Below are 14048 nucleotides of genomic sequence, written 5' to 3' on the forward strand. Positions count from 1 at the left end.
CAGCGTCCTACCGTGAGCGAAAGCCTCGGCTTAGTGTGAGCTGAGGCCGGGCAAGAGTGAGCTTAGGCGGCGGGATCGAGAACGGCGGTCCCGGCGGTCCCGGCGAAGGGGCGGTGAAAACGGTGAGGGCCGATCCGGCGATCCACAGCACTAAGTTGATGTATTTCCTCAGCGACCAGCACGGATCAGCTCTAGGCATGACGAAGCGGATATCGTTCTCTTTTGGAAGACCAAACAAAGTAGTTTCGCTTTCACAACGAAACACACAGCGCCTTCACAACATGTCGGCGGCAACAACAATACTACAGCGAGGATAAAAGTTACGCCTTCTTTCTTTGCTTGAACATTTGGGCGGCGTTATGCAAATCTTCCCGCATAGTGAGGTAGATATGTGGGGGCGTGTTCGAACGAGCCGTTTTAGGTAGGTATGGCTGACTCTTAACTTTGATAAAGAATATCTCTTTGGATTTGAGACTTTAGTCTTTACAACTTTACAGATCTTCTTTATGCACCAAGAGCTTGTAACACTCCAAAGAGAAAGGAAAAAATGAAATCGCATCATATGACCCCTTTAAAATGTTTGTTTTATTTAGTTATGAGCAAGTCACTGAATCACTCACTAAACCAATTCTTTCTTTCTTATTTTTGATTTATTTGTTATTTAGTTATGTGCAAGTCACTGAATCATTCACTAAACCAATTCTTTCTTTCTTATTTTTGATTTATTTGTTATTTAGTTATGTGCAAGTCACTGAATCATTCACTAAACCAATTCATTCGTTCGTTCATTCATTCATTTCTGGTATTAAAATTGGAACATTTTTAAAAAGAGAGAACCTTTAGAACAACTTATTTACTTAAAAGATTTATTTATCTACTTATTTATTTATTTTTGGTATTAAAATTGGCACATTTAAAAAAAAAAAAAAAGGAGAAACTTTAGAATGATTCAGTCACTTAAAAATATTTGTTTTTTAGTTATGAGCAAGTCACTAAATCATTCACTAAACCAAATCATTATTTTTATTTATTTATTATATATATTTTTTTTTTTGGGGGGGGGAAGGGGTTAAAATTGGCACTTTTTCAAAAAAGAGAGGAACTTTACGATTCATTCACAAGATTTGTTTGTAATTTAGTTACGAGCAAGTCACTGAATTGTTCACTAAACCAATTTATTATGTTGTTGTTTTTTTGTATTAATATTTGTACATTTTTTAAAAAGGGAGGAACTTAAGAACAACTCGTTTATTTAAAACACTTGTTTGTCATTTATTTATTTATGTACGAGTCACTGAATCAACCACTAAACTAATTTGTTAAATGATTTGTTTGGTATTTTTTGGTATTAAAATTTGCTGATTTTTAAAAAAGGGAGGAATATTAGAATGATTTGTTTGCTGTTTATTTATGAGCGAGTCACTGAATCATCCACTAAGCCAATTTATTAAATTATTTTTTGGTATTAAAATTGGCACTTTAAAAAAAAAAAGAGAGAGAGAGAAACTGCAGAAAGAATTGTTCATTTAAAAGATTTGCTAAAAAAACAAAACACTGCTACAAGCTACTTTTTTGAAAGGGTAGTCTTACTGTAATACCATTTTAAATTGAATTTCATTGTAACTTAATCATAATTGCTTGATAAGAACCAAAAATAAGAACAATATATTACCTATTGACACTCTTACACATTTCTGAGCTCGAGCAAAGGGTTTAGTATGATTTTCGTGTCACTGTACAGGAAGCAAATTGATTTTCGTTTCAGATGTCAAATAACCTTGGATCCTTATTGATAGATGGGCACAGAAGTGGCGTGAGGCCTTACCTGTCCAGAGAGGTGGACACCAGTGTCAGGACATCGCAGGTCTTCATTTAAGTTGTTGTGGACACAGGGGAGGGACAGATGCCCTGTGAAGTCACATGAAAAGGAAGGTGGCAAACAAAAAGATTTGTGGTTAAAATTTGCAAGATGATACAAATAAACACCAATCGCAAATTGTAAAATGCTTATCAAACTGGGTGCAACTCTTCTATTCAACTGTCCAGTCAAAAGAAATACAACAATCCATCGCACAAGCTAATATTTCACTGCACATCAATATAGCTCAAGCTATATTTTTAAAACCTTTTATCAAACGCCCGCAGAAAAAAAGACACATAACACCACTATGGAATAAATTCCTCAAATTTATGGCCGACTTGTGTTTAGATGCTACGATAGTATGGTAGGGATGAGCACAATCTTTGCCTCCCATCCCAGAGGGCTCAGTCCCCAACTGGTGGGGTCTCTGTGTGCCTATAAATCTGGGGGCACTTCGTAATACGCATCGAGTCTAAGACATTAGGCCTGTGAGCAGCATGTCTTGAATACATACCGGGCTTTGTGCATCAGTGCTACTGCTTCATTCAAGAGTCACTTACTATTGAAGTGAGAAGTCAGGTAAGCACTATAGAATGGTGTTCCTCACAATGAACAATCATTGACTTCCATATACAAAGAACAGTTGATTTGTGTAAGTGGAGCAGACGTGTGAGAGCTCGACTTCACTTTATGTCAAATTTCCACTTTACAGTCCAAGAAGTAATAGATCTCTTTGTATGTGCGAACTTACAATTGTGCCACTGTGATGAAGAAAAAATGCATTGACAGGAAGTTCTCAAAGAGTAAGTCACAGAGAAAACATCAAATAGATTGCAAGTAACCATAAAAAGCTAATGAAAATAATAAAATACAAACTCCTTTGAAGATTCCACAGTGAAGAAAAGTTCACACACACACACACACACACACGTTTGTTTCTGTGAATTGTGGGGACTTTCCATAGACTTCTATTATTTTTATACTGACCAAACTATATTTTCTATCCCCTAACCCTAAAAATACCCCTTACAGAAAACTTTTTTGCATTGTTACACTTTCAGATAAACATCATTTACTATTTAAAAAAATTTTTTTTTGACATTGTGGGGACCTGCCTGCGGTCCCCACAAGGTAAAAAAAAAATTTATATTTCAGAAAAAATATATATTTTAGGTTTTACTATCCTTGTGGGGACATTTGGTCCCCACAATGTAACATAAACAAGTACACACACACACACACACACACATATATATATATATATACACACACTCATTTTTATGGCATATATAGTAAAATAAAACTATTAAAAAGCTGAAAATAAAATATAAATTTTACAAGAAAAACATTGTTACACTTTCAGATAAACATCATTTACTATTTAAAAAATTTTTTTTTTGACATTGTGGGGTCTGTGGGGGCCTGCGGTCCCCACAAGGTAAAAAAAAAATTTATATTTCAGAAAAAATATATATTTTAGGTTTTACTATCCTTGTGGGGACATTTGGTCCCCACAATGTAGCATAAACAAGTACACACACACACACACACACACATATATATATATATATATACACACACTTATTTTTATTATATATATAGTAAAATAAAACTATTAAAAAGCTGAAAATAAAATATAAATTTTACAAGAAAAAATGTTAAATAAACGAGAAATGTTGCCTTGAACTGAAATACATTTATGCTGAAGGACTAAGATTACTAAAACTAGCTAAACAAAAATGACAAAAATCTTAATAAAAAATATAAAATATAAAAATGACAAAAGTACCTAACAAAATGACTAAACAGTAAACTGAAATGAAAAAGAAAACAGAAAATTAAAAATAAAACTAAATGAAATGAATGATATATATATAAATTTATCTTCAGCTTTTTTTCAGCTTTTTAATATTTTTACTGCACTATATATATTATAAAAAATGTTATGTGTGCATGTGTGTGTGTGTGTGTATACAGGTGCATCTCAATAAATTAGAATGTCGTGGACTTCAAGCAACTTGGGCTATGAGCTTCTCCACCCTTCCTCCAGACTCTAGGACCTTGGTTTCCAAATGAAATACAAAACTTGCTCTCATCTGAAAAGAGGACTTTGGACCACTGGGCAACAGTCCAGTTCTTCTTCTCCTTAGCCCAGGTAAGACGCCTCTGACGTTGTCTGTGGTTCAGGAGTAGCTTAACAAGAGGAATACGACAACTGTAGCCAAATTCCTGGACACGTCTGTGTGTGGTGGCTCTTGATGCCTTGACCCCAGCCTCAGTCCATTCCTTGTGCTATATATATAGTAGGGGTGTAACGATACACGTATTCGCATTGAACCGTTCGGTATGAGGCTTTCGGTTGGGTACGCATTACAAACCGAACGATTTGATTCGTTGGACTAATCCTATTACATTAAAAAAAATAAAACCACTTAAAGTGTGTGAGATATAATGTTCTCAGTGCCACTGAGCTCAACAAGGCAGCCCAAACGACATAACAGGCAGCGTGCTGTCTGCCCAGTGGCGTAACGTTAGCGGACAGGCACGCAGGACACGCACTGCGAAAGGCCCCGCGATAACCTCCTCTTGCTGGGGTGCGTCGAAAGACGATGATGAGGTTTTATCAGACTTAGCTACAGTAAGTAAACTCAATTTTGTCTCCAAATAATAACCTCAACACACACGACATGGTCGGCAAGGATTAATCTCCTGCAAAGGAGGGTGGGCCGGGGCAGCCAGAACTCATTTGGTGTGTTGCTATGAAATGGCTGCCCATCAGAAATATCTTCATCTATCTCTGTCTCATCTACATGGGTGGAAATGGAGGGATGAAGGGCTGAATGGAGAGAGGGAGGGTGAAAGGGGTGTCCAGAGGAGAGAGGTCAGCGCATTCAAGGAGTCCATTAACAAAAGATTAGGCTATTTACTCCTCAATTAAAATGTTTTTTTTTTAAACAATTTTAAAACAGGTCTATTATACAATTATAGGGCTACAATTAAAATATTAACACTGCAGTCATCAATAAAATCAATGAAATAAAAAGCTTTTATTTGAAGCACTGACTTTAAAAAAAAAACCTGTTTAACACGAAATATGTTTCTTCTCATTTTTTTTCTACTATGTAGGCTACGGGCCACAAGAGAAATATTAAGGTAATAAATTAAAACAGTTAGCTATACCGTTATCATGTTGAAGTAAATTCGTCTCTCATTGTCTCTGAGAGAATATGCGGCGTCAGATGCCGAAAGCTCCGTCATTACTCCGTCATTCTGTTTTTACTTTCACTTTCTGTATAGTGAATTGACTGAGATTAAGACGTTGCTTGTGTGTGATATCCACTGACTCGCCTTCATGGTTTAAAACAGAAATATTTCCAGCATTGCGAAGTAACCAATTACCCCTGTACAGAACGTACCGAACCGAACCATGACACCACTGTGTCGTATCGAACCGAACCGTGAATTCTGTGAACCGTTACACCCCTAATATAATATATTTTATTTTTATAGTATATATAGTAAAATAAAACTATTAAAAAGCTGAAAATAAAATAAAAATTTTACATGAAAAAATGTACAATAAATTAGAAATGTTGCCTTGAACTGAAATAAAATTATGCTGAAGTACTAAGATTACTAAAACTACGAAATTTAAAAAAATAAAGTTAATCTAAAATCTTAATAAAAAATACAAAACAACTAACAAAATGACTAAACTGTAAACTGAAATTAAAATGAAAAAATAAAAGCTAATATATATATATATATACATATATATATATATATACTCATTTGGTGTGTTGCTATGAAATGGCTGCCCATCAGAAATATCTTCATCTATCTCTGTCTCATCTACATGGGTGGAAATGGAGGGATGAAGGGCTGAATGGAGAGAGGGAGGGTGAAAGGGGTGTCCAGAGGAGAGAGGTCAGCGCATTCAAGGAGTCCATCATTCTGACGTGTCAAAACGTCTATTAACTGAGTTTGTGGAAGTGTCAGTGTGCGTTCAGCGACACGAGCTTCAGCTTCTCCAGGCGGTTCTGAGATATTAAGTATCTCTTTGAGGAGACAAATAAATAGGAGAAAATCAGTCTTTCATTAAGCTCCAAAAAGCAAAAAAACTTGAGACAACGTAGGCTGTAAAAAAAAAATTTTAAAAAATCTTCCGACAGTACGGCAGCGATAAATGCAACAGCAGAAATAGTGATTGTTTCCAAACAGGTTTCTAAAATGCTCCCTCGTCTGCCATTGCTCTATTACTTTCTTAACACATGGTTTATTGTCAGTCTTACACCAGCACTTTAGAAACTTCAAGGTTTCAACACTGGCCCGGATCTCAAAGTATTCTTGACAAAACAGTACCAGCTGAGGTAAACAGCTAAAGGTAAACAGAGTGTAAAACCCAAAGGCGGATTTAGTTCTGGACCATCTGTTCAATTCATTGCGATCAGACAGGAGTACTGGCAGATATCTGAAGATTGCAGAAACTGAGAAAAACCTGCGTTGAGCTCAAGGGACAATGAAAAGCTCTGTTTTGTTGCGTTTCTTATCCGCTATTATTGTTATAGTGTGGTCGTCTGTGAGATCACAATGTGACAAGGTGGCTTTGGCGGCAATGATTTTAACTGTTTTACTATTGGATGATTGAGAAGTAGAAGGTTTTTTCTGAAAACAGATCCTGGATGCTGATTGGTTAATACTAATACAGTAATTCCAATACTGTATATAGTCATATATACTGTATATAGTAATACAGTATGCCCAAAGTATACTGATTTTTACCTGTAAAGATATATATAAGAAATGTGCGCAACTCTAGAGTGCAAAGACATTTTCATAGCTCATAAATGTACAGAAATTATGGAAGTTTCCACCACAGAACAAAAATAAATAAGTTAAACGGTAATTGTGAGTTTTTATCTCAAAATTCCAACATTTTGTCAGAATGGTGAGATAAAAATTCAGAATTGCGAGATATAAAGTCTCAAATTCTGAAGAACTCTCAATTCTGAGAAGAAAAGTCAGAATTGTAAAATATGAACTCAGAATTGTGCAACAAACTCGCAACTGCAAGAAAAAAAAAATCATAATTCTAAGATAAAAATTCGCAATTATCTTTTTTTTATTAAGTGGTGAAAAAAAAAAGAGAATTGCGAGATATTAACTCGGAATTGTGAGAAACAGTCAGAACTGTGAGATTTATAAACTCAAAATTGCGAGAAATAAGTCAGAAATGTCAGAGAAAATGCATGCTATCAAATGTAGTAGACCAATGATACTTTGGCCATCAGTTGCGCTAAAAACTATATAGTAACAGCTATAATGTGAAACATCAGCAATATTTAATATACACAAGAACTCATAAAAATGTAAGTACATATGTTAAAAGTTAACTACATATCAGTCCTGTGAAGTCTCATAGTACAAGGGACTATTGGGAAATATGTCATCGGAAAAAAAAAAAAGTTTCTTAAAATGTCTCATCCTTTTTTCAAGCTGATTTCAGTTTCTACATCAGCAAATGTCAATATATATAGCTCAAAATGAGCTGACATGAGGTATTCAATAATTTCAGAAGACCTGGTAAACCTTCAGAGCTGTCAGGAAGTTTTTACTTTCTGGAAAAAAAACGTGTTGTCTTGGCCTGCTCTCTCTTTCTCCAACTTTGAGAGAAGCCAGGCACTGCAGGATAATCACAGTTTAATAAGAGCAAATATTGAAAGCAGGAGCTGACCAACCAGATCCCCTTTCCTAGCACTCGGAGAGACAGTGCGCCTGAGAAAAACGCTAGCACATGGGTGCGTAAGAAATCGATAATTCCATGATATATCAATTAACGTGAAGAGTGGAGGAAACGGTCGTATTGACGTTCGTCCATTGTTTGCGTTGGAATCGTCCAGTTGAATGGCGTTGGAAACGCAGCTCTGTCGAAAAACGCTAGCACATGGGTGCGTAAGAAATCGATAATTCCATGATATATCAATTAACGTGAAGAGTGGAGGAAACGGTCGTATTGACGTTCGTCCATTGTTTGCGTTGGAATCGTCCAGTTGAATGGCGTTGGAAACGCAGCTCTGTCGAAATTCTGACAACCTTGTTTAAGCAAAACAATTCACGTGTACCAATGTAGAGTTTCAGCTTGAAAAACGAACAGGAGACGAAAAACCGTCCAAGAAGTCGTCCAGATAAATACATTCATGTAGTGTACATGCTTGCGTTTTTTTTGTACTTGTTCTTAAGATGAACTTACCTCGCAAGTGTTCCCTCTCAGGCGTCCTATTTGCCATGCAGAGCCATTGCATGCTGGGAGAGGGACTTGTCCACAGACTGGGGCCTCTTTCTAATGATTTCCCACACCTGCACATCTGCTGCCGTTTTAATTAATACTCTAAGGAGGTTTGTCACGAGTAATCAAAAACATTGTCACTTACGGAATCCTTCATTATAGATCAAAAATCAGTACTTTGCATGAGTAGAATGAGGGCAATTACAAAGTAGCCCACGTCGCAATAAACAATCTAATCAGGTAAAGGTGCAGAAGACTTTATTCCATGCAGTCCAGGGTTTTTTCGTGAAGCAGCAACACGTGGTGAAGGGCTGGGCATCATTTTTATGCAGGCCTTGGTTCCTCGGCTTCATACGGGTGGAAAGAGTGGGGGGGGGTGGGCACGGCGAAGGCAATAGTCGCATCAGCTCTCTTCGGCTCTGCAGCATCACCGTAACCTCTCTCCTTGCTGATTTATAGCCCGCCGCTGACCTCTGAGGTCGTAACATGGTGATGGGTGACTGGCTCTCAACGGTAAGCTACTGGCACTTGACAAAGTGCCGAGAGCAGAATGAATTTACTCCTCTTTTCCTCAATCATCAACAGGCGCACGCCGGCTTGCTGCCCTGACCCCCTCTCATCCTGACTGCTATAACAAGATCTCCCATCTCATGGAAGAGCGAGGGAGAGGGAGGCTGAAAAATTTACTGTCATTTCTACTTTCCAATGAGCTCCAGTGAGCACTTCTTTCACCTTCAGGTTGCTTGGCGTGCCTGGGATAAGGAGGGCTGGTTGGGACGCGGGCGAGGGCACTCCGATGCACCTGTCTAACTTTGGGTCGTTCGCCAGAGGTACTTCAATCTGCTATTGCTTCCATCAACTTGATAACGGCATCTGAAAGCAAGTTCGATTTAATAAGCAGATAAATCTCCATAAAGGTGGACGGTTCACGTAGCTCATTCGTCAATATGTGGAAGTGCCAGTTAGCCGCAAACAAATACTTACCGACGCAATCATTAACGACATACGCAAAAATCCATTCGGTTACTTCGCCTTTTATTGTCGCTGGGTGGGGGATTGTAAATTTAGGCGATATAATATGCATAATTTCCTAAAGTAGGGTTTTAAATTATCCGGCAGTGCAAATGTTGGCCCATTGTGGCAGGCGAGACACAGTAGGTTATAATTGAAAATAAAAAAGCCATTTAAAAGACATTCAATAAGCCACTGGGAAATTGATCAGACTATAAAATTTGGAGCGGCAGGCTGGCACTCCGCTTCGGTCCTGACACAGCACTATCCCTGCAGGCTTCACAGTCTACATGCCGGCATACAAACAAGGGATGCCGCGGAAGTACACTTCCCAACGCTTTCCTTGTGTCCTCGGGCATTCATTTAAATTGTGCAAGAAACATAATGTTGTAGTACGCAGTGGACTTGCTCTGGAAAAACTGGGAAAAATGATTTCCCTCAGTGGTAGGGAGTAGTAAAAAAAATGATAGAAGATTGCAAGAGCGGGCCCACATTCCACTCCTGCTTCTTTAACTTTCAATTCTCCCAAGCATCTCTGCTTCACAGCCCCTGGCTATTGCCTTTCTCAATCTGTCCCTGGGGAGGCAGGAGTTATGGGCCCTGTCGATTGAGGAGAAAGGGATGTTATTCCCCTGTCACCCTCACCCGGTCCGCCAGCAGCCCTGCCCTGATCTATGGCCACCGTGGCGGGGTAGAAGTGTCTTGATGCACCATTGGTTTCCAGCGCTGTCACCCCCACCCTGACGCTCAAACTCATACTACCTTTACAACCCCCTCACCGACCCTTTAAAACACCCCCCTCCGTGATTCTTGTTGGGGAGCTCTCTGAGGGACAGGGATGTGACACAATGGCCTCGAGGAGGTCACCCCTAAAGGGACAAGGTCTGGTTGGCGTCACAAGCGGGATTAAGTGACACCTGGCGGGTGTTTACCTGAGATGGCAGATTGCACAATGGTGTGGACAGTTGATCGTATTGAGATTGTGATCTTGGCGTAAACTTTCGAAGGCGTACGGCAATTTCATTAAACTTATTTGAATACTAATTCAACATAAGCTCTGTTAGCTCCGTTCCAAAAGCTAGTGAGCTGCCTCACTCTCTGCTATCTACATAGGCAGCTAATTTCTAAGCATGATAGAAACTCATAATAGAAGCAGACTGTTTCAAAACTAATTTTGAGGGCGACATTAACGCTTATTTGTGTAGCACACAAAAAAAGTGTTCAGCACCAACTAACAATCACAGTTTAAATGAGTACATGATGTTAGCATGCTGTTAAACCAATAACTATATACACTAATACTGTAGCTACACTAATAAGTACTAATAATAGCATAAAATATTGGGTAAATTATAATATATTATTACATTGGTGTATTTTCAATTTAAAATATTGTTTATAATAAAATATTCATTATATAAAATTGTAATTCAGTAATGTAAAACCATGTCTGGAACATGTCACTGCTTTATAACAACAACAACAACAATAATAATAATAATTATTATTATTATTATTAAAAATCATCATAATTAATATGTTATTGATCTTTTCCCCCTTTACACTAGTGTATGAGATTTTCCTTATTACAGCAGTGAATGAGATTTTCCATAATTTTCACAAAAATTGCATACAATACAAACGATTTTTGCCTCATTTTTATTCATACAAAATCAACGTTATATTTAAAAATATAAATTTTTACTTCTCATTTTGCATATGAAATATGGACTTGGCCTTTAGATTCCTAAAACATATTACTTTTTTGAACAACATTATGTCACCAGTGATGGGAAGGTTACTTTGGAAATGTAAATGATTACAGATTACAAGTTACCCTATTTAAAATGTAATACATAGTGTAACTATTTCATTTACTTTATTAAAGTAATATAACTGATTACATTTGGCCATTTTGATTACTTTTCCAAATTTCTAATGAATGTTTTCAACTGTTAATCATTTTCAAACAAATTATTTAAAAAAAATAAAGCATACTATATACATAAACCCAAATAGGAAATAAAACAGTTAATCATTCAAATTTTCATGAGTAACTGTTATTTAAGGACACTGTTTTCAGTAACTGTAACAGATTACGGTTACATTTATTGTGTAATTAAATTATGTAACGCTGTTACATGTAACAAGTTACTCCCCAACACTATGTCACATACAGTAAGCATGGTGGTTTATGCTTACAGATTGTGCCTAGCTGGATTCTGTAACAGAGATTTAGCCTACAAAGGAGAAAAGTTATTCAATTGGAGCAACTGGGAATGGGACATAGAATAAATCTGAATTTAAAATCATAAATGAATAGACAGACACACGTCTCCTTATAAGACCAGGAGCATTTGGCTATCGATATAAATATGGGGGAATTGATGTCAGATCTCCATACACATGAGAAGGCCTACAGGGCACGCGTCCATCTGACATGTGTCGAGAATTAAGAAAAGGGTGGAGAGATGGAGGAAGGCCTCGGCCCACAAGAGCTCCGAGATGAGACGGAGAACTTACCCTCCGTTAGCCTGCGGGCAGAAGGGTGACACTCGGCTGACCGAGATGCACATAAGTGACTTTGGATATGAACTATAAAAGAAAGGATGAAGAAAGCAGAAAAAACTGATGCAGGTGGTTATGTGACAGTGACCCCGCTGGGGATGATCTGACTGAATAAAGAGACAGATTAATAAATAAATATCTTCTAAAAAATGGGAGACCGAGGAGGGCTGCCATCCATCAAAGATCCTATTACCACGAAACCTGGAGCCATATGTATAAGGCAGCCGGGATCCTAAGCAGATACAAATTCAACTTTTCCTTACAATTTGTTATCGCTGACATCCATCACCCACACACAGATACACAAAGACACTCACACACCGGGTTGAATTATGAACAGATTTAAAGTAAATCAGTAATATCATTCACACACAATCATAAGTAGCTTTATCGGTGGAATTAAAGGGTTAAAAATTAGGGAAATGAGAAGAGGATTTTTTATTTCCTCAGAGAGAGGAATGTAAAGAGCTATCTAACCACTACCATATTTTTTGTAATCTGTTTATTTAGGTATTTATACGAACAATATGTAGTTGTGTATTCAACTTGTTCAATCAAATGACACGGTCTTCATTTGGGACAACAAACAACAAACATCTTATATAAAATGTCAAACTACTCAGTTTTCAAGGTCAGGTGTTGTCAATCTTTTTGAGAGTGTGTGTCGGTGAGGGAGGTGGGGATGACAACAGATGGATTCAACTTTGCTAAAGATCCACTTGTAACACTGGCAGAATTACATGCTGCTGCGTTACGTTGCATGCTGGTATGCAATAACAAATTATTGCGTTTCCAAAGAGGTTGATATGCAATAATTTGTTGTGACATCCAACATAAACGAATCGTTACAATTAGTAGTGAAACCAAACGTAAACTTACGTCTGCAATGCTGAAAATGTAGGAATGCAACAACAAATTACTGACACAACCATATGCTGACTAATCACTTAAGTCATCTAAAAGTTTCATTTGAAGCAAAATCACAATCTCTGGTGTCATTTGGCTTGAAACAAAGAATTGGTAAAATTGACTGTAATGGTTTGCGCACACCAAACGCGAAGCAAATATTCTCATCACATTATCGCTCTAGATTACTCGCGGGTTGTTTTTCATATCACTCATGCGTAATGCTCTCCTCCATTTTCTGATAAAACCGGACATGTCAAACAAGACGTGTCAATAAACTCTTCTGTGATTGGCTTGTGTGACAACGTGTCATGCAAATTTTCGGCTCGAGTTGAAATTTTTCAACTTGAGCAGAAGACGCGATTGAGGCATATATGGCAAATGGCAAATGCATCACCCAATTTGCCACCCGAATTTGCGTCTATGCGTGTCTATGCATTAACTTTGTATGTAATCTACTCGCACAAGTAATTAATTATAATAATTAATTTGCTTTTGGTGCGCACAACACACTATAAGAATTGTTAAAAAAAAAAAAAATTCTTAAATTGTCATTTATATATTATTTACATCAATATATATATATATATGTGAATGTATTGATTTCTGCCAAACATTGTAATAACACAAATCTTTTATGAGAAAAGTTACTTTAATGTGTGTATATATATATAAAATGCATACTAAAATAATAATAATTAAAATAATTAAAATTGCTGAGTATTTTGATTTCTGCAAAACACTGTTACAACAGCAAGCCTTTATTAGATGTTTTATTTTATTAAATGTTTTATATAATTGTATCTATTTTAGTTTTTTCAAATATGTTCATTTACATATATTATTATTAGTGCTGTCAAAATTAGCACATTAACGCAGGCGATTAATTTTTTCGCAGTAAAATTAACGCAGGGGAGGGGCTAGGGTTGGCCAACCCACTCACAACCAGTGTTGGGAGTAACGCATTACAAGTAACGCGAGTTACGTAATCAGATTACTTTTTTTCAAGTAACTAGTAAAGTAACGCATTACTTTTTAATTTACAAGAGAATATCTGAGTTACTTTTTCAAATAAGTAACGCAAGTTACCTTTTTTTTTCCAATTTATTGATTGAACACTGCTCACAACTGCTGTTTCTGTCTCATTTTTTTGACAAGAACCGTCATTTATTTAAACGCAGAACGTCTTTATGACCACACCTAACCTGAGACATTTCAGACCGCGCTCCAACTTCACCTCAGCGCCAGGCGCGAGACAAATGAGCGTGGAAATGCTCCAGCGTGCGCAGTAGCCTGTGATACTGGCCTTCAGTCATAAAAAAAAAAAGATGCCATTACACAAATATTAGTCTTTATGTTGTTTCTACAAGAATTTGAAAATTGAATGTGAAATTATTGCAATGTAAAAGTATTTTT

The 14048-nt window shown here is 37.0% G+C and overlaps 1 protein-coding gene across 1 annotated transcript in view; it reads right to left on the reverse strand.

Moving 5' to 3' along the window:
* LOC107717996 (adhesion G protein-coupled receptor L3-like) overlaps nt 1-14048 on the reverse strand; it is a 76514-nt gene that overhangs the window by 17947 nt on the left and 44519 nt on the right. Inside the window, exon 6 of the mRNA XM_016524909.1 lies at nt 1826-1908. Within this exon, the coding sequence (XP_016380395.1) occupies nt 1826-1908 (83 nt within the window). The remainder of the gene's footprint in view (nt 1-1825; nt 1909-14048) is intronic.

The sequence above is a fragment of the Sinocyclocheilus rhinocerous genome, unplaced genomic scaffold, assembly GCF_001515625.1.
Source record: "Sinocyclocheilus rhinocerous isolate Xijiao unplaced genomic scaffold, SAMN03320098_v1.1 scaffold2468, whole genome shotgun sequence".
Taxonomy (NCBI): domain Eukaryota; kingdom Metazoa; phylum Chordata; class Actinopteri; order Cypriniformes; family Cyprinidae; genus Sinocyclocheilus; species Sinocyclocheilus rhinocerous.